The 20052-nt window shown below is 36.4% G+C and overlaps 1 protein-coding gene across 1 annotated transcript in view; it reads left to right on the forward strand.

Annotated features, from left to right (window-relative positions):
* Positions 1–20052, forward strand: part of LOC117175630 (neuroligin-4, Y-linked) — a 422620-nt gene that overhangs the window by 377706 nt on the left and 24862 nt on the right. The window contains exon 8 of the mRNA XM_033365339.1: positions 11941–12092. Within this exon, the coding sequence (XP_033221230.1) occupies positions 11941–12092 (152 nt within the window). The remainder of the gene's footprint in view (positions 1–11940; positions 12093–20052) is intronic.

Raw genomic sequence — 20052 nt, forward strand, 5'->3', positions numbered from 1 at the left:
TGCCCTGCAAAAGTTTGGACTCACCTAGAAAAATCGTTTTTTTTTTGTTGTATTTATCGCTCTAATTATACCGTAGCTAAAAAAATGTCTCTTTAAAAGGTTGATTGTTTTCGAAATTCTGTTTAAAATAAGCCCAGGGTGAAGCCAATTTGTCTAGTTTTTGAGTAGATATTGAAAAAATAGTGTAAATTTCAATGTTTTCTTAAATTTTCAATAACTTCCGAAATAGTAAACGTTTTTCAATGTTTCTGGACGCATTTTGAAGCTTTTTTTGTAAAACATATGAAACATATGATCATGAATTATCCCAAAATATATATTTACTTAACTTTCATTGTGATTTGCCTACAGAAAAGATGTTTTCAAATTTATCCAACTTTTTTATTACAACATCAAGTTCTTGCAATTCCAAAAGAAATTTTTTGCGATTCATACTCGTAAGCTGTTGTGATACGGTAAAAAAAGCTTCAAAATGAGAGCAAGAACATTGATAATAAACGTTGACTATTTCGGATATTACTGAAAATTTAAGAAAACATTGAAATTTACACTATTTTTGCAATATCTACTTAAAAACTAGACAAATTGCCTTCACCCTGGGCTTATTTTAAACAGAATTTCAAAAACAATCAACCTTTTAAAGAGACATTTTTTTAGTTCCAGTATGCATATATATGCAATATATATATAGCAATATTCCGAAGCAAGGTAAAAAGGTAAAGAGCTAAGGGAGACCTGGATACACAGGGTGTTAATATTCAAAATAAATGAAACTTTTGTAAGGAAATTGAAAAAAAAGAATATAAATTCGAAGTTTTTTGTAAATGTTAAAACAACGTAATTAAACGTCTTCGTTTATGATAATTTAAACTCGATGATAGTTTGTTTTTATTTTACGATACCAAATTTCGAGTTTCCTTTTTTTAAGAAACTAAAACAAAGAAAATTAATTTAAAAATTAATTATTTAAGAAAAAGATGAAATTGACAGAAAACAATGTTGTCAATATTCAAAATAAATTCAACTTTTCCAATGAAATTAAAAAGAAGAATATAAGTTCAAAATCTTTTGTAAATGTTGAAACAAAGCAATTGAAATTCTTTGTTTATGATCATTCAAACTCGATGAGAGCTTTTTTAAATTTTAAGATATAAAATTTCGAGTTTCCTTTTTTTATGAAGTTAAAACAAAGAAAATTAATTTAAAAATTAATTATTCAAGAATAAGGTGAAGTTTAAATAAAACAGCTGTGTGTTTCCCGTCTCTCCACAAGCTTCGGAATAATTAAACTACACCAGCAATTTAGCATTTACATGTCTTCTTTTGTCAAACTGTGGACCTTGTAAATTTCCTTAAAATTTTCGGTTCGGAATAATTACCTTGTCGCGGAATGGCAAGAAGTACGCCTCATTGGTAAATAAGAAGAAAAAGAAGAAAAATAGACACCTGGGACTTTGACATTCTGGACCCGGTCACACCGGCACACAGTGGGAAGAACTTTTTGTTGCTAAACTTTTCCGTGATACCATTTTTTCTAAGACTTTCAAATTCATTAAAAAAGGTCATAAATCAATTTAATAAGTAACTAAAAATAATTTCCAGTGGGTTAAAGTCACAAAAGTCATTTTTTCATGATTCGTAATGATTAGCTAATTTTAACCCATAGATTTTATATAAAGTATCACAGATAATGATGTGCGCTCACAATAAGTTTAGAATGGATAATAATTGCCAATTATGTAAACAATTTTTATAAACAAATGCACATTTGAACGATTTTTTCATGAATATGACTGATTTTTTTGGAATCAACTTAAAACGTCTTACCAAAGACACCTTGATGTAATATTTTTCATAGTCATCGAAAAGTGTTGATTATTTAAACAATGTTTATGAACAATTGCATATTTTGAACATTTTTACATGTATAGGCTTGATTTTTTTTCGGAATCAATTTGAAATGTCTTGCAAAAGAATCCTTGCTGTCATATTGTTTATAGCCAATCGTGCTTCAGTGAGTGAAAATCGAGCTCACGTATTGGAGATTGTGATACTCTCAGCCATTTTTGACTTATGTGGATCTGAAAAGGGCCGTTTTCAGGCAGGCATTCGTGCTTTAGTAAGTAAGAATCGAGCGCACTCATTGAAGATTGTGATACTTTCAGCCATTTTTGACTCATGTGGCCCTGAAAAGGGCCGTTTTTAGATAGGCATTCATGCTTCAGTAAGTAAGAATCGAGCTCACTCCTTGGAGATTGTCATGCTTTCAGCCATTTCTGACAGAGGTTTCATCTTCCTGGATTCTACTTTTCTATAACTGCTTATCAAAGGGTTCGAATGGAGCAGAAGATGATGAAGAACATCTAGGTTCGTCATTTTTCTGTCAGACATTCTGCTGTTATTAGTTCTAACCTTTCTAAAGATCTTATTTTTTCCCTCTTGCGACTCTTCTGAATACCAACGAATTGGTAGCTCAAAAGATTGAATTATATTACTTCCGTGAATAAGCAGCTCATGTACTGATGATGGCATTTTATACCAAGGATAAAGATTTATGCAAAGATCAGCGGTTTCCAAACAGTAAGTCTTCAATTTAGTACAATTAACTATTCTTCCGCACGTTATAACTTGTAATATATCGTAGAATCTGGTGATCAGATCTTGATCCAAATCGGTTATTTTAGCAACCGATTTAGCTTTTCCCAAAAAGGAACGGGCAACATTTCCGGTATTTGTTGTTCCATAACCCTGCTTCACCACATCAACTATTAAATCCAGTTTAAATCTTAATTATATCTGAATACGTTCCTTTCTTGATTTTTTCATTTCCTTTTCTTCCTTTTTTCTTGCGGAAAACTTTTTAAAAATTATATTGTAGGAAACATGTAACAAATATTCCAGAACATGACTCCAGGCATGCAACGTCAAGAGACAAAATTTATAATGTGCCTCATTGCATGGAATTTTAGCTACATTTGGTTAGTTGATAACATGTTTTGATCCAACTTCACAAATATTTCAGCGATAAGATGCTTTCTGTCCAGTTAAAATATCACATACCTTTCCATCAATCATCAAACACTTCAAGTCAAAGCTGATATCAAAACTGATTCCACTGACACCAATGTACTAGGTGCGAACTTTTTCCAGCAGATATATGTGATAGTTTTACTCTTTCTTTATAAGAGAATCAGTTTCTTTAAGGGAATTAAATTTCATTGTTCTACAGAAATTGACAGATCAAGGTGTTTTATTCGTCCAAATAATATCATCATCTGCTTTTAATTGTAGAGGGACGAAGAAAATCAAAAAAGAAAATTTATCCTTGAAAAGGCTCTTGCGATAGCTGATGTTTTCTTCACTCTCAGAATCACTGTTTTAAGATTCATCGTTTGCATCCACATGATCATTTTTCTTTGACCACTTTTGCCGTGTCATCTGATGCGCAGAAGCACCGTCCATACCCCACTTTCCAAAGAGCACTAGTTTTTTACCAAACAGATTAGCGAAATCATCTTTTTTCCATTTGCAACAAGATTCGCTTAACTGCATGACCCAGTAAACCTATGAAATGGACACTTACTCCTAAATTAGATGTCTCTATGTGCTTACCGTTTCCTGGATAACAAGCTTTTTTCGCTTCAGAGATCTTTAAATACGGCGGATATGAATCATTGCCAGTTATTTCTTCATTGTACTTTGCTAGCTTTTCGTGTTTCCTCTTCGACAGACCGAAATCCACGTACACCGCTAAGATTCTTTGCAATTTATTCTCGTCATCATCTTCCTTACGAAACTGCGTCCCAGATTCGCTATCAGACTCATTTTTGATCAATGAAAGTGCTTTGGATAATTCTTCTTTACTATAATTTGAAGCAAGTTCTTGGACGCGCCTTTTGTTCGTCTTTTCGGATCCATCTTCAAATGATAATCGTAGTCTTCTTCTCTTTAGAACATTAGTTAAACCTTTTGTTTGGATAGGTGGGCAAGGAAAAGGTACTTTGAACTCTGCTTCTGAGAATGCAGCATGATTTTAAACAAACAATGCATTTTTCTTAGACACTTTTCCATTTTCTATTATACAAAGGCATAAAAGAGTCAACCAATTTTTTTCTTATAACCATTAACTTACTTTCATCAAGAGAAGACGTAGCATTAATATTATCCAAAATCAAATCTGCTTTGTTACATTTTGATTGTGAATCGCTATTCCAAATGATGTCACATAAGTGCTGATTTTTTCTTCTGTATTCCATGTGAAAAAATACTTCAAAGGATTCCCTCAATATCTCCGTAAAAACACGTAGTCTATTTGTGAACGTCTTCCATGAAGCAAAATACAACAAATGCAGAAAAACAAATCAACAACGACTTGAAGTTGCTCCTGCTACATTTAACTGTTTTTAGGTATAATTGATACAAAAAACAATTTATTTGTAGCTGCAGCAACTTCAAGTCGTTCCTGATTTTGTTTGCTTCATTTGTTTTATTTTATTTCAAGAAAGATTTATTTGCAAGCAGTCTTTGCCAAGACATTTTCAGTTCAGTCTGCAAAAAAATCTAGCTTATTAAAAAAAATGGTAAAAATGTGCATTTGTTCATAATTTAAAAAAAATAATTACCAGTTTCTGTCACGATTAAAAATATGTGAGCAAAGAGTCTTTTGCAAGACATTTTTCATTGATTCCGCAAAAAAAATCAGAGCTATTTATGAAAAAATGGTCAAAATGTGCATTGGTCTATAAAAATTGTTTAAATAATTGGCAATTATTATCTATTCCTAACTTATTGTGAGCGCACATCATTATCTGTGATACTTTATATAAAAGCTATTGGTTAAAATTATTTTTGTATTTACGCTAAGCCACTGGAAATTATTTTGAGTTACTTATTTAATTGATTTATGACCTTTTTTAGTGAATTTGAAAGTCTTAGAAAAAATGGTATCACGGAAAAGCTTAACAACAAAAAGTTGTAACTTTGTTGTTTAATAAAAAATTTACGTTAAGTCGAATTAAAATATCCGCAGTTACTTGTTATAACTGGAAGCCTTATGGTAATTTCTAAAAAAAACATCAAAATTCGTTAAGAATTGCACTGTCGGTCGATTTTTCTCCAAAAAAGGTGCTTTTTTCTCACTGTGCGGCAGTAGGAACAATTTTGACAAACCCTAATGTGAAAACCTTCACCAACCGAACAGAGCAAACCATACTAATAACAACATCCGCAACGACTTCGGCCAGAGCAATCTCAACCCTGAGAATCAGACCCTTCTCATTCTCGCAAAGACTCGAAGCTCCTAACCAATCTTCCAAATACGCAAATTTCTTTGGAATGCCGACTCCATTCACAATTCCTCATAGACCGAACCTACCATCTCAATCCCAAAAAGCAAATTTAGAATATAAATTCACGGATCTACCAATTAAAGACTTGACCAATATCGAACAGAGACCACGAATCGCATTAGAATTGCCGTCAATTAGCGAAGTTTCTAACCCCCTTCCAACAATCCGCGATTTCGACGAACATACCCGACAAAAGGTTTTCTAAGGCGCAACCGCAAAGAAACCAATTTATAAGCAAAGATTGAGTCATAATTCTGGGTCCAAGGCGAAGTTCGATAGGGTAAACCGTGTAGGGTTTTTAAAAATTCAGAACGGGGAAGCTCTTCTGAAAAGGAAAGAACCCATAGCACAACGTCGTCAAGAAGACGTAAACAAAGCAATGGAGACCTAGGTAAAATAAATTTTAGTTGGAAAATAGTGTCCGATGGTGACAGCAAACTTAGTTCCGATAGCTTCCTTATCAAAATAGAAGATCGTAGGAAGTTGGCCCAAGTTACGGTCGACGAACTTCTTACAGCAATGACTGTATTGTTGGACAGGATAGTACAAAAGTGGTCTAGCAAAAAAAAAACAAGATTTTTACAATTGGCGTAAATTCAAAAAAAGCATTCCGTTCCCACTTTGGTGATGGCAATTTAGAAAAACGCGTCAAAGAGCAAATTCAAACGAGGACTCAAGCCAAGTAGGAAGCGACACACGAATACCTAACGAATATACAAAGTCTGGTCGCAAAACTCGACAATGAAATCCCAATAGTCGACCAACACGACTGGGTTAACAGAGGATTGCGACCAGAATACCATAGGTTTATCCGTCGGTCGTACTTTCGTGATTATTACACCATTAAGCCATTTCCTTTTCAGATCCTCAAAAAGTCGTCTTGTGAGGTTTCCCACTTGGGTCCATTAGTAGCCAAGGTCTTTTATTTCAGGCGTCATTGACTCTACTGACACTCTTTTTATCAATTATTTGCCGCCATACTCATCTGTCCTGGCGTACTTCTCTGGCTTCTTTTAAATTAATGCATTTTTTTATGCAGGCTCTCGTGTTTCTGTGGCTTTTTATGTCTCTTCTAACAAGGATCTTATTTACACATTCTAAGCCTGCTTTCCACGGTCTGCCTCTGGGCCTCCTTGACCTTTAGATTTAACGTGTTTATGCCTTTGGAAATTAAAGTTCCAGTCCGTTCTTTCCGAGAATTCTCGCAATTAGGGAGAAGTTGGGAAAAAAGGAAACGTTTACATGAAATAATACACACCTCCACCTCATCCCGAAAGCTCATTACTACGAAAATTTGTTTAATGACCAAAATCAGACGATAAATCACCCAAAAAGAACCACACAGCCGCCGCAATAGAAGCTGAGGAAGGGATAGCGGACCTAAGCACCACCGAGCCTAATCGACCCAACAATAAAAAGCCGTGGGTCAACTGAGTGATAACACTCCTGTTGAGAACATGAGTCCTACCAACCCTACTTCGGACCCGATTAAATAATTTGCCAACACTTGATTAAAAAGGGTAATTTCCATAATGGTCGCGGCACTCCGTGGAAATGGATTTGCTACGAATGCAAAACGAAGATCTACGCATTTAAAGACTGCACTAGGTGTTCGGTAAATAGAAATGCGAACACGATACGGGGGACAATAGATACGGAGAGCTATAGTGGGTGGGAATGCCGCCGGAACGTGTAATGTCAAACATTTCAAATGCCAAGATATTCATTCGAAAGACGTAGGTGAGGCTCAAGAGAGCTCCTTGAACCCAGGAGCAAAGAAAACAGTAGTAGAAGCTCAGGTCCATATGAATGCCGAATTAGAAATCCCCGTCCTTGTTGTAGGGTGGAGACAGAAATCATTATACCCCTTAGCCGATGACTTATAGAAAAGCAGGACTATCAAGGAAGGTATATCGGGGGCAGACTTCATCCGTGGTATAGTGGACACGTCCGAAGTGGCCAATAGAATTTATATACAGGTTACAATAGACAAAGTACTACTAGTTGCGCTGATTGATGACGGATCCTCTCGCGTAGTATTACGAAAATCAGCTTGGGGCAAGTTATCGAAAGCTTTTGAAAGGCAGTTAAATTTCAATAGGCAGACTCAAATAATCATTGCTAACGGTTCGGCCGACGTGTATATCGACGGGAAACACTATTCCTTAAAACAGTGGTACGTTGAAGAAGAAGGTTGTAGTGGGGTTACTGCCCTACTAGAGGGGAAGGAGAAAACTTTAAATGAACTCTTGAAAATAAAGTTGCCCTAAAAGTCACAAACCCCTCTGGTTGCAACTAACCTAATTGCCCACTCGATAGACGTCCAGGGTCACGTAGCCTATTAAGGATGAATATCAGATAATGTCCCCAAAAGTCCAGGAGAGTATGTATGAAAAGGTAGAGAGGTTGATCGCTGCAGGATTTATTACGAAATCAAACAGCAAGTGCTCGGCACATATAGTGATGGCTCTCAAACCTGGCGGCCAATATTGATATTGCCTGGATTTCCGAGAGTTAAACGCGATCTCAAAAAAGAAGCTTACAGTTTGCCTTACATGACAGATATACTGCGACAATTAAAGGCAGCTAGGTATATATCTACACTGGATCTCAATCGAATCCCTTTAGGAAGGGAAAGCCGCAAGGTACACCGCCTTCACCGTTCCGGGTAGGGGAGTATTCGAATATAAAAGAATGCCATTCGGACATACCAGGACACCTAAAGCTTTTCAGCGACTAATATATAGGTCATAGACCTAGAAATGAGGCCTAAGGTCTTTAATTACTTAGACGACATTATAGTGGTAACAGAGACTTTCGATGAACACTTAAATTAATACAAAAAAGTTCTTGACCGGGAAGTTGAAGCTGGGTTGACCATAAATGCGGATAAGAGCGAATTTTGCTGCTCAGAAATCAAATATCTCGGATTCGTTATCCATAGAGACGGCCTTGAAGTATATCCCGACAAAGTGGACCCAATAGTTTTCTACCTGGCCCCAATCGGTAAAACAATTACGAAGGATTCTAGGGATGGATTCCTGGTACCGACGGTTCATACCGAATTTTGCGACGTTAGTTAAACCTTTAACACGATTATTCGGAACAAATTTAAAGTGGCAATGTGCCTACGAGCAGAAGGAAGCGTTTGAAATTTAGAAACGTGCCCTAATCAAGGTTCCAATACAGGCCTACCCGAAGTTCCAAGACGTGGTAGAAAATCCATTTAACTTGCAGACTGACGCAAGCGCTTTCGGGCCTGTTTTGGTGTTGACCTAGAGACAGAGAGACGAAGAACGGAATTCTAAAATTTAGAGAATATCTCAAAGGATTTCATTGCAAGGGCATAACCGACCATGGCAGTCTCAACTGGTTGAACAACCTGCGGAATCAAGTGAGTAAAGGCGAGTAGAAGCCGTTCAGGAAAGGCCGAGAGTCTTCGAGGATTGGAAGGTTGATGGCGGTAGACTGTATAGGCATCGCCCCGACCCCCTAACAGATTCCTTGGTTCTTGACATAGACTCGCGGAAGCTCGTAGTCCCTGAGGCCCTGAGACCCTTTTCAAAGGTGTAAAGTCGAACAGGCTCGACCAGACGGCTGAATGAGTCACCGCGTGGTCGAACACCCTTGGACAGTGGTCGCGTGAGGCATCATGAGCCCATTCTCGATCAGCAAATCAGGCTATAAATACATTGTAGTGTTTTAGGACCTCTTCACGAAATGGCTACAATGTCTCCAATCAGTGCGGCAAATGGGTCCATAATCCGCAAAGATTTCACCGACTTGATAGTGTCACGCTGTTGCGCCCTACATGTTATATGATAACGGCACTGAGTTCTCAAATAAACTACTGGAGCAAATATGCAAAAGTATAGGAATCGTACGCTCTACGAACCCAGTATGTCATGCTCAGGCAAGGAATGGAACCCACATTCACATGAGCTTCGTTTCGCTTTTAACACAGTATTTCATAGATTTTTAAATGGGTCACCGGCATTTCTCAATTTCTGAAGAAATCCGTTGCCATACCAAAGGTTGCGAAATAATTTGAAATAATTCGAAATAATTTGGTGGAAAGTAACACATGAAATAATAGCTGATGGCCGGTATACCCAATTACCCCATGCGAAGGACCAATGACCAAGTTATACATGGTATTCATTTTTCACCTAACAGCTTTAGGTACTAAAGCAGATGACCCTCGTCACATCCCTACACCGGATTCTACACCGCTGACTAAAAGTGCATCGGCAGAAAAGTATGTTCGATGTGCCAGCGGAGGGGGCACCTTTGAAGACAATGCCCAGACCCGGACATTGTCGGCCTCCAGTCAACGACTGATTCTGGAGGATGACTTATTCAAAGCTCATGATATAGAGGCCTATGATCAGCGCAGGAGAAACGCTCATCAGACAGACAGCTCCGCTTGCGATTATTCGGTGAAGCTCGACTACGCATGCCGACTATCAATAGGCGGACCACTTACTTGCGTCTATTCCTTATTCGACGCAGACAAGATTGTATTTTTTTATTGAGATGTGATAAGAATTTTTTAATTTTATATATATTTATTTAATATTATTCATTTAATATTAATGTTATTTAATATTTATTTATTTTTCTTAATTTTATATCTGAAGGTCACGGAACAAACTTGGAATCACAGGTATAGATTTTGGTTCCGGGTAAGCTCCATGGTCGTACGAAGTTTTTCTTGCGTGCTTGAGCCGTATTCGCGATGATTAGGACAAAGTTCAACTTTAGTTTTCGACTTTTGTTCCTTATTGATGTGTAAAAGTAGATAACCATTAGTACTCTGTATGGAGTTAGATTGACTTTTATGTTCCCAACCCCTTTTCATTCGGATTAAGGAATTTATATTTAGAAGTGATTAGACCCAATGTGGAAAGATAGAAAAATTTAGCTAATACGTATTTACGGAAAGCTTAGTTCAGAAACGCATTAAATAATAAATTAATTCAGGGTTCAATCTTTTCGCCGAGATTTAACCCCGTGATATTGGAAAGGATGTAGAAGAGAAACGGAAGATAAAGGAAGCTGGCCAGAGAATGTGGTTAAAATGCTAGAAAAGGTTGGATTGGGGGGAGTGTGGATGAGGAATTTGGAGGTTTCTAGAGGAACGAATGAGAGATAATGAAAAAATGCACGTGAAAAAACTGTAAAAATGGAGATACAAGAGAAGTGACAGAAAAAGGAAGCGAAAACAGGACTCGCTTAGAATAGTAGCTCAAATAATTCTAATTAATGGTTATGTAATAGCATAAGTAATTCAAGATGCGGTTGCCTTCTTGCAACCGCATCTATACGGGTACTATCTTCCGTTCTATTGAAGATATTAAAGCGATTCAAACTCTAAACTGTAACCTTTGGGCTATGTCATTATTTACTATCTCTCGTGCAGAAACGACGTATATCCGAAGGCACTATGCAGGACTGAGAGTGTTTTATAACTATCTCTATCATTCTTACATTATTAGCGCTAATACTTCGAGAAATGAGTTGTGTTCGTTATAGAATTTTCGGCATCAGCTGACAATAACATCACGGCTAAGAAGAATGATAAGAAAGAGAGTTTCAAAGGCTTATAAGGGAGTTGCTACAATTATAACCGGAATATTCGGTTAACCTAGTCGTTCTGATCATGGGTGCTCTTGTAGGTGCCAAGATTCAACTTATTAACAGCCTCAGAAGCATCGCTCCATGTCTTGGGACGTGGGTACAGCTCAAACGTTATATCAACTTCACCGGGGGCGTTAAGGATCAGAGTATAGTGTAGTATACTATGGAAAATAAAGTCAGTCTGACTGTTCGTGGTTTATAATTGCTGAGCTTACTACCTAGCGTTCACGATAGATAGTCTGTCGCCGAATTAAGTCACTCATATCTTAGGGAATCCTCCCTTTGGTGTTTATAACAAATTTCTTTAGCAGTTCTCCTTTTATGTTTGCCAGCAAGAAGCTGACGTGACATTTATCATATTGAACGAAAATAAACGTATGCCTGAAGCCGGACAGGCTACGATTTCATTACTTTCAAATGGTCCTTCACTATACATCAGTCGTTTGAGATATTTACTTTGATACATTAAATTGTTTATTAATAAATTTTCAGTGGTTTTATTTTGATGTTTACCAAAATTCATTAATTTTATTAACAAATGTATTGTTTAATGTTTATAACGTTAATAATTACTACTTAAAGGAATGTTTTTCAAATTTAAAAGACAAGATTGTACTGCAATTATCACATGCTCGGAAGTACAAAAACGGATATTGTGTCATGATTAATAGTGGAATAGAACCATGCGTGTAAAAAGTCGGTAACAGGAATGTTACGTTACAAACAGCCCGTTTTATGTACTTTCATTCTTTTATTTCGTTGTCCTAGAGATCTTTCTGTCCTAGAGAGCGAATTTCATTCGTAATAAATCTCATACACGTATATTAATTGAATTATATAAGTGTACATGAGTATTGTGTAAAAAAATTTATTTTAGCAATTAAAAATCTAGATTTTTAGTCAACCAAAAACACAACCAATTATGTAATTTTTTTAATTTGATTAATTGTAGAGGCAAGGTTGCATTCACGGTGAAGAGTTACCATACTTTTTTGGAGCACCGTTAATCGGAGGACTGGCCCATTGGCCAAGAAATTACACCAGAGCTGAAGCTGCCCTATCTGAAAGCGTTATTTTGTATTTCACCAATTTCGTACGAACTGGGTAAGTAAGTGTTTTTTGTATGTAAAGGGTCGTAAAGTAACTTACCCAAATTTAGGTTCGCTTAGTTGTCAAAATTTAGGCTTGCTTAGTTGTGGAAGTTTCATCTATGCATGTGCACAAACGTCACTTGCCCAACTGGACAGGTTCACGAATTCCCCTTGCACTAATGTGCACATTTATATCAGTACCTAAGGGTTTATACCAGGGTGCTTCTTCATCCCTATTTAATCAATTTTCAACAGTTGAAATTATTCAAACCTGATGGAGCTTATTAACATTTTAAAAGCTAGTTTCCGAATATTTTAAAGAACATTTTCATCAAAATATTTCGACAGAGCGCAGGCCTTACGCGGTCATTCTTTAGATTATAAGGTCTTCCACGGGCATCACTTATATACTAAGATAGTTGCTTTCACGACGCACTTCGCTTCTCACCACTGCAAGGCTAATCATGACATTTCTTTCACGCATCACTGTCAACACAGGTTGTCGACATGAAAGTCCAACCTGTATGAGCTTTCCTCAGGCATCACTACCCCCGTAAAATATGAAGACCTTCGCAATGTGACTTAGATTGGCAAGACTTCGCCGATCATACCTTTCCTATAGAAATATTAACACCACAGCACTGAGCACTGTGGCATTGTAGGGCAAACCTTCCCCAGAAATAACTCTTCCCTGAGCATCACTTACCAATTGATATAAAAAGACTATGAATAGATGGCATCGAAAGGTAAGCCTTCCATTTTCTTTACTTCCCCAATTAAATATTAAGACGTATCAGTGAAATATAAATTTTTCTGTGTATTTTTATTAGTGAATTAGTAGTTTGTAACCCACCTTAAACTGTAGGTCCTTTCAGAAGAGGATGGTTACCTCTCGCGGATTAAAAGAGCTCCGCTTAGAGCTGTGTCGAGCCTAACCTTGTATTCAGTAGTTTCTGACCTCAGAGTGATCGGTACGTTCACCCTAGCCTGACTGTGTTCTCTCTAAGGCCTTCTAGGGAGGCTGCCGGATGGCCAAGTAGGTTCTGATCACTTTGCCGTACAAAGAAGGACGTCATTTACTGCGCGATGTAGTGCGCCTGGCACTTGACAGGTATATTTTCAAATTTTTGAAGCAACGAAATGCCGGATTCTCCAGGGGAGGGTGCTCCCGGCCCCCAACTATATTAAAAACAACAGCAATCTAAGTTTTTGCGCCTGAAACTGGCAACAAAGTGTATGGACTCTGCCTATTGTGTATGCTGAGCGGCAAGCACTGGGCCTAGCTATGATACACACAGAAATCGTCAAAAAGTCTGTTTTAGTGACTTATGCACAGCTGGTCCTTTTCTATGACTATTTGGTAGGAAGCCGAAACTTGAAATTCAATTTCCTCATTTCAGTCCCTAAATATTAGCAACAAGTATTTTCTGAATACCAAGTGGTAGTCTTTTTACAGAAAGTGTATTTAAGAAGCTAAAATATTTCGCTTAAATAACTGTTGCCTTATATTAAATTCTCAAATGTTTAGATTACTTGATTTTACCTTTCGAAAATTTTATTTAACGTATAAATGGTAATAATAAACGATTTTTCCATCTCCATTCACGCTTTTTTCGAAGAGGAAGTACAGCTTAGTATTTTAAAAATATTTTATTCCATTATTTCTTTGGAGAAACAAGTTGATTCAATTTGGAAGTTAGAGTTCGGATCCAACAGCAGTTAGTAGATTGTACATATACGATTTGGATTTTCACTTTCATTAGGAAAATCATAATTAGCGAGAATTTGCGACCATTTAATACACATTTAGTGATTTTTTATTCATCTTATTACTTCTAAAATAGACAGGAGGTCTAAAGGTAAATAATTCGTTATTTATCGCTGTTAGTGTCAACGTCATACGAATAATTTTGTTTGCTGGAAAATAATTTTCCTAATTTCAATAATTATGTTTTGCACATGAAAAAATAATTTTTGTTGCATTAAAAACGTTTTTCGAAGAAAAAAAATTTAATTGGACGTATTAAGTACACACAAATCCCGATATAAGGCCCCCCCGGTTGCCGATATTTCTAGAATTCTCTGCCGAAACAGTTTTGTGGTGAGAGGTGTCGCATTGTCGAGAAAGAGGCTGTGTTCAGTGAAACTTAACAAAAAGCTTAAATGTCATACTCTCAGCGCGTTGATTGCATCAGGTAGCATTATACGTCAACATCGAAAAGCAGTGGTTCATGAAGATTTGTTTGTTTACGTTTGATTTCCCACGATTAAGGATCAAAGCCAAGACAAGACAAGGCCGAAATCGGTCTTATATATTGAAATAATATTTTTATCGTAATGTGCGGGCAGGCACGAATGCACAAATGACATAAGCTTTCAGGGAAAAGTAGCCGAAAGCAATAAAAAATGTTTTCGTGATTGAAAAAATATATTCTAATATTAAAAAAAAAAACGAATTTTAGTTTTCAAAGTTCAACAGTTGAAGTTTTAATGGTTTTATTGAAAACTTGACTGCTTTGTTTGTTAGCGGAAGGGTCGTACCTTTCTTGTGTTACTTTTAATTATACTCTATGGATTCATGAAGTGCTGATAAATACTATACATGACATATATGTTTTAATGATCCATATTCTCAGATTCAGTTTGTCAGACGCCGCCCAGGAAATAAGTTTAATCTTTCATTGACGAAAAATGATAATTAAAAATTTTCCAATCACTCGGTGAATTTTTGTACGATTGCTCTTAAATTATTTTCCCTATACGAACCACCTCATTCATTTTCATGAAAAAAAGAATTGTGCTTAAAACTAAACTAGCCACTTATGCATTGAGAAAAACTTTGGACTTAACGGCCATAATTAAGCAAATTTGAATAATTAGGACAGCTCTTTTAGAGATAATTACTTTATTTTAATTACTATTAAATTTAAGGAAAAATGAAAAAAATAACAATAATATTGTGTACAAAATGAATTTTAGATATAAAAGTCATTTTTTTAAGATGTTAATTTTGTTTCCCTACTTCGTCATGATCAATATTATTAAAACTTTGATTAATTTTTAAAATTATGAAAAAAACGCTCTCTAGCTCTGCTGGAATATGAGCATAGGTCCTTCAGATTGCCGGTCTGATGCTCTACCAACTAAGCTACGGAGAGACGAGAACACTTTCCTCACAATCTCCTTACAAGCAGAATGTCAACGTGGTTCCTTATACTTGTAAGATTTTTCTTTCTAAACATGAAATTCATATTTTATTATTGATGTAGGTTTTTTGACCAGGGAAATTAATTAATTTTTTAAGATATTAATTTTGTTTGTTCACTTGATCATAATCAATATTATTAAAATATTGATTAACTTTAATATTAATAATTATTAATAATTTTAATTTAATATTTTATTAATATTGATTATGACCAAGTAGACAAACAAAATTAATATCTTAAACAATTAATTAATTTCCCTGGTCAAAAAACCTACATCAGTAATAAAATATGAATTTCATGTTTAGAAGAAAAATCTTACAAGTATAAAGAATGACGTTGACATTCTGCTTGTAAGGAGACTGTGAGGAAAGTGTTCTCGTCTCTCCGTAGCTCAGTTGGTAGAGCATCAGACCGGCGATCTCAAGGACCTGGGCTCATATCCAAGCGGAGCTAGAAAGAGTTTTTTTTCCCAATCTTAAAAATGAATCAATATTTTAATAAGATTGATTATGTCCAAGAAGACAAACAAAATTAACATCTTAAGCAATTAATTAATTTCCCTGGTCAAAAAACCTACATCAATAATAAAATAAAAGTCATTTGTTGTTGGGGAGGGGTATCGGACTTTTTTGCGTAGATTCTAATTGTCATCTATGATTTTATCAAAAATACCTTCTTGTGTCCTGATAACGAATTTATAATTCATAAATGGAATAAAAGCATAATAATATGTTGCTCCTTCGGATTCTCTTCTCCTCCATTTATTTTACGAAATATAATGCCTACCGGGATTATTAAGAAATTGGGTTTTCAAATCAAAATGGAGAATTTTCATGTTTTAACGGTCACCCGCACTTGAGAAAAATTAAACCATACTCAAACTGCGGAACGAACTGACAGACGAATCTTTCAGGTTTACTTTGTCAGTTGTCGTCCAGGATATAAGTTGAATCTTACACTAGCGAAAATAAAATTAGAAATTTACTATTCACACGGTCAATTTTCGGGCGGTTGCGTTTAAATTATTTTTTTGTATACGAACTACTTAATTCATTTTTATAAAATCACCTACGCATAACACGTCATAAAAGCGTCGCCAGCTCAGTGAGCCAGCTAGAGATCGAAGACTATTTGCGCCGTAGAACTGCGCGCACATACAGCGAATGTGAACATTAGAATGCACACAGAGTGCGCAGTAGCAGTCCGCGCAGTCCATCTTCTTTTTTTTTATCAATGTGCGAAGTATGGTTCCAAACGACTGAACACGCTTTTTTGTTGGTATTTTGTGCGGGATCCTTTGTTCTTTTTTAAAGCCCTAAATTGCGGCCGCCATATTGGATCTTCTAGGGGTTATAACAAAAAACGGAAACCGGCAATAGAAAGGGAATCCTCGGAAACCTCTAAGACAATATTTTGAAAAAAATATCGTACCTTCAGCAATAGAGAATGCGTTGCATAAATCTGAACATCTCAGCGTTAATGGGTTAAAACGCTAAAATAAAAATTTCAAATTACAATATTTTTGTGAAAAATGAAGATATCCTAATAAATCCAAGTAGGTTTGAAAGGAGAAGATTAGTACTTTCAAATTCTATATTAGCTTTTCTGGTTAACATTTTTCTTGTACAGTTACATACTCAAAAACAGCCAAAAACGCGTTTTTTGCACTCTCAGGTTAGGATATCTTGAAAACCTGACGTACAGGAGCAATTTTGAGTTCGGATTCGGATTTAGCGCATCAAAATCCTTCGGAAATGTTTGGTCTGCTTTCTGGCTTTTGACCTTTCTCAAATTTTGTCGGCCTGTGTAATTAGAGCCGGTTGAGAATAATAAAAATGTAGTAAAATTTTATTGAAGTGAGCTCTAATACGTTGCGTTATATTTTCTATATTATGACAACAAATTTAAAATATAGAAGAAAAGCGGATGACAACTTTGAGAGTTATCGCGTTTTTTTGCAGTAAAAGGTCTTATTTATATATTCACGAGGTTTATAAATGTTTCGTTTATTTGGACAAATATAAACTGATTTTTCAGAACTTACATTCTTTTAATTATATCATGAAATTCCTTCAGCTAATCAAAATTTAAATGAGCCATATGTTTACAAGTTCAGTTATTATAATCTAATACAATGAAATGGTCATTCGTAGTAGGTATGCGAATGTAGCCGTCTGCTTGCAGGCAGCAGCCTATGGAGCTACTGGGCCTGGAATGGTATCCCCCTAACGCCGATAGCAAATAGGGAATAGAATTTTTTTAGCAGTGAAGGGAAGGTTAAAAGAAAAATACAGGCATTAAACGATGATTTAGAAAGGGACAAGAATAACAAGAAAGTTAGGATTAAACGGAAAACATCAGAAAGATATGGGGTTTGGGGAGATGTTTGGAAAATTGGAAGCTCTCATAAAAGAGTTTAGAGAGGAAAAAGAACGAGATTGGATGATTTGAAATAATGAGATAAAACAATTGGAACAACGGGTAAGCAATTTAGAAAATAGAAATGAGCATACGGTAAAACAAACAGAGAATGAACAAACAGTTATAGGGAATGAAAAGAACGTGCAAAGTGAAAACAAAAAATGGAGGAAAAGACTGAGTGACATAGAAAGAAGATTGGAATGAGAAGAAAGGGCAAAGCGGAAAAAGGGAAAGTAAATAAGCGATTGAAAGTGAAGAGTGAAACAGGCGAAGTGGAAATAAAAAATCTGTCGAGGGACATTAGAGTGTAGGTAAGGGTAAAGGGAGTTAAGCGCATAAAAGGGACGAAGGAAATAAAAGAAGGAATGTTTTTAGTGCAAGTAAGGAGTGAGGAGGAGAAAAAGAAAATTATGGAGGGTAAACATTATTTATAGGAACAAGGGGGAGTGATTTTGGATGAAGAAAAGAAGGCATATATTAGGAACTACAAACAAAGCGAGATGGACAGGGGAGCGAGGAAGTTAATAGACGTGATAGAAGATATAGAATGGTTTATATGTAATGGCAATATAAAAGGAGATGAGGAAGGGAAGATCACATTCATAGGAAAGGGAGCATCAGTGATAGACTACGCTGAAGGAAGAGTGCGGCATATGATAGGGAGCATGAAGATGGGGAATGAGATAAGGTCCGAGCACTTCCCGGAAAAGGAAAAGGTTATGTATGAAAAAGAGGAGGGAGTAGGCTCGGTAATTGAAAGTTGAAGTGGTCCATTGAGAAAGTAAAGGATGAGCTAGGTACTAAAGAAGAAAGAGTAGAGGGAAAGGCTGGTGGGACAAGGAATGCTGGGAGAGGAAAGAGAAATAACAAAAATGTGGATCAAACTGAAGAAAAGGGGCAATGAAGAAGGAGGAGTATAACAGGAGAAAAAGAGAACATGAGAAGATTTTGGGCAAAAAAAGACAAAGAGCAGACATTGGGAGGAAAGTAAAATTAGATCAAAAGGGAAAAGAGAAGGGTAGCCCAAGAAGAAACGGTGTAAGGGATCGAAATAACAAGAGAAGAAGTGTATGGGGCAATAAATAGGCTAAAAAAACAAGGTGACTGGAGAAGATTGGATGGAGAACAAAGCTATAAAGTATAGAAGGGACTGAGTTAGGGATGGGATTCGGAAGATCTGCAACAAGGTCTGAAAAGGAGAAGGGTGGCCGGAAGAGTGGATGACAGAACTGGTGGTACCTCTTGTCAGGAAAGGGGTGAGGAAGAAGGTAGAGGAGTACAGAGGGATTACTCGCATGCCAGTCGGCTATAAAATTTATGCAGAAATCTTAAGAAACAACATCCACGTATTTAACTACGTAGTTAACAAAAATTTAGGGAGAAAGAGAGGGAAACTAGTCGCATTTTTCGTAGATTTCAAAGCAGCGGCTTACTCTGTGAACAGAAAAGTGATATGGTAGGCAATGAAAGAGAGGACTGTAGAGGAAAAGTTGGTGCAAAGGATAAAAGAAATGCTTACTGAAACCAGGATTAGGGTGAGGATAGGAAATAAAAAAGGGCAGGTTCTCAGGACAGCAAGAGATCTAATGCAAGGGTGCCATTTAAGCCCGTTACTATTTATTATGCTGCTGGCACACTCTCTAACATACGCAGACGATGTAGTTCTGTTAGCAGATGATAAGAAGGGGTTGAGCCTAATGATAAGAATGTTTGAAGAGTATGTGGGAGCAAAAAATTTGACGATGAACGTAGATAAGACAAAGGTGATGTGCTTCAGAAATAGAAAGAGCAAAATAAATTACGTTCGGAAGATGATCGGGAAAAAAGTTGAACTTGTGGAGGAGTTCTGTCACCTAAGTGTTTGGTTTGAGGCAGAAGGGGGAAACGAGCTGCAGGTGACGAAAATAATAAAATGTGCGAGTACGGGGTATAGGAAACAGAAGGTTTAATGACGAATGGAGGATGAAGGTGTGGTTGTTTGACACTTTGGTATATGTGGTTTTGTGTTATGAAGTGGAGGTCCGGGGATGGAAGGAGTATAGGAAACTGAGAAGCATGCATGAGAGATTTCTGAGAATAAGAGAGTCTGGAGTTTTAAAGTGAAGCTAAAAAGGCAAGAGGGAAGCAGAATAATACAAGTATGTTTGGGCGAAACTGAGAACAATGGGGCGTAAGGCAATTATGGAATTTCAAAATGGCAGAAAGAAAGGAAAAAATGAGAAGAGTTTGCAATATACAACAAGGGGTTATGGAGTGGCAGAACTTACAGTTAAAGCTGTTAGGAAAACAAGGAAAAGAGAGATATAATTATCATAGACAAAGATTATGGAATCGAGGTGCAAT

Source organism: Belonocnema kinseyi, chromosome 6 (assembly GCF_010883055.1).
Source record: "Belonocnema kinseyi isolate 2016_QV_RU_SX_M_011 chromosome 6, B_treatae_v1, whole genome shotgun sequence".
Taxonomy (NCBI): Eukaryota; Metazoa; Arthropoda; class Insecta; order Hymenoptera; family Cynipidae; genus Belonocnema; species Belonocnema kinseyi.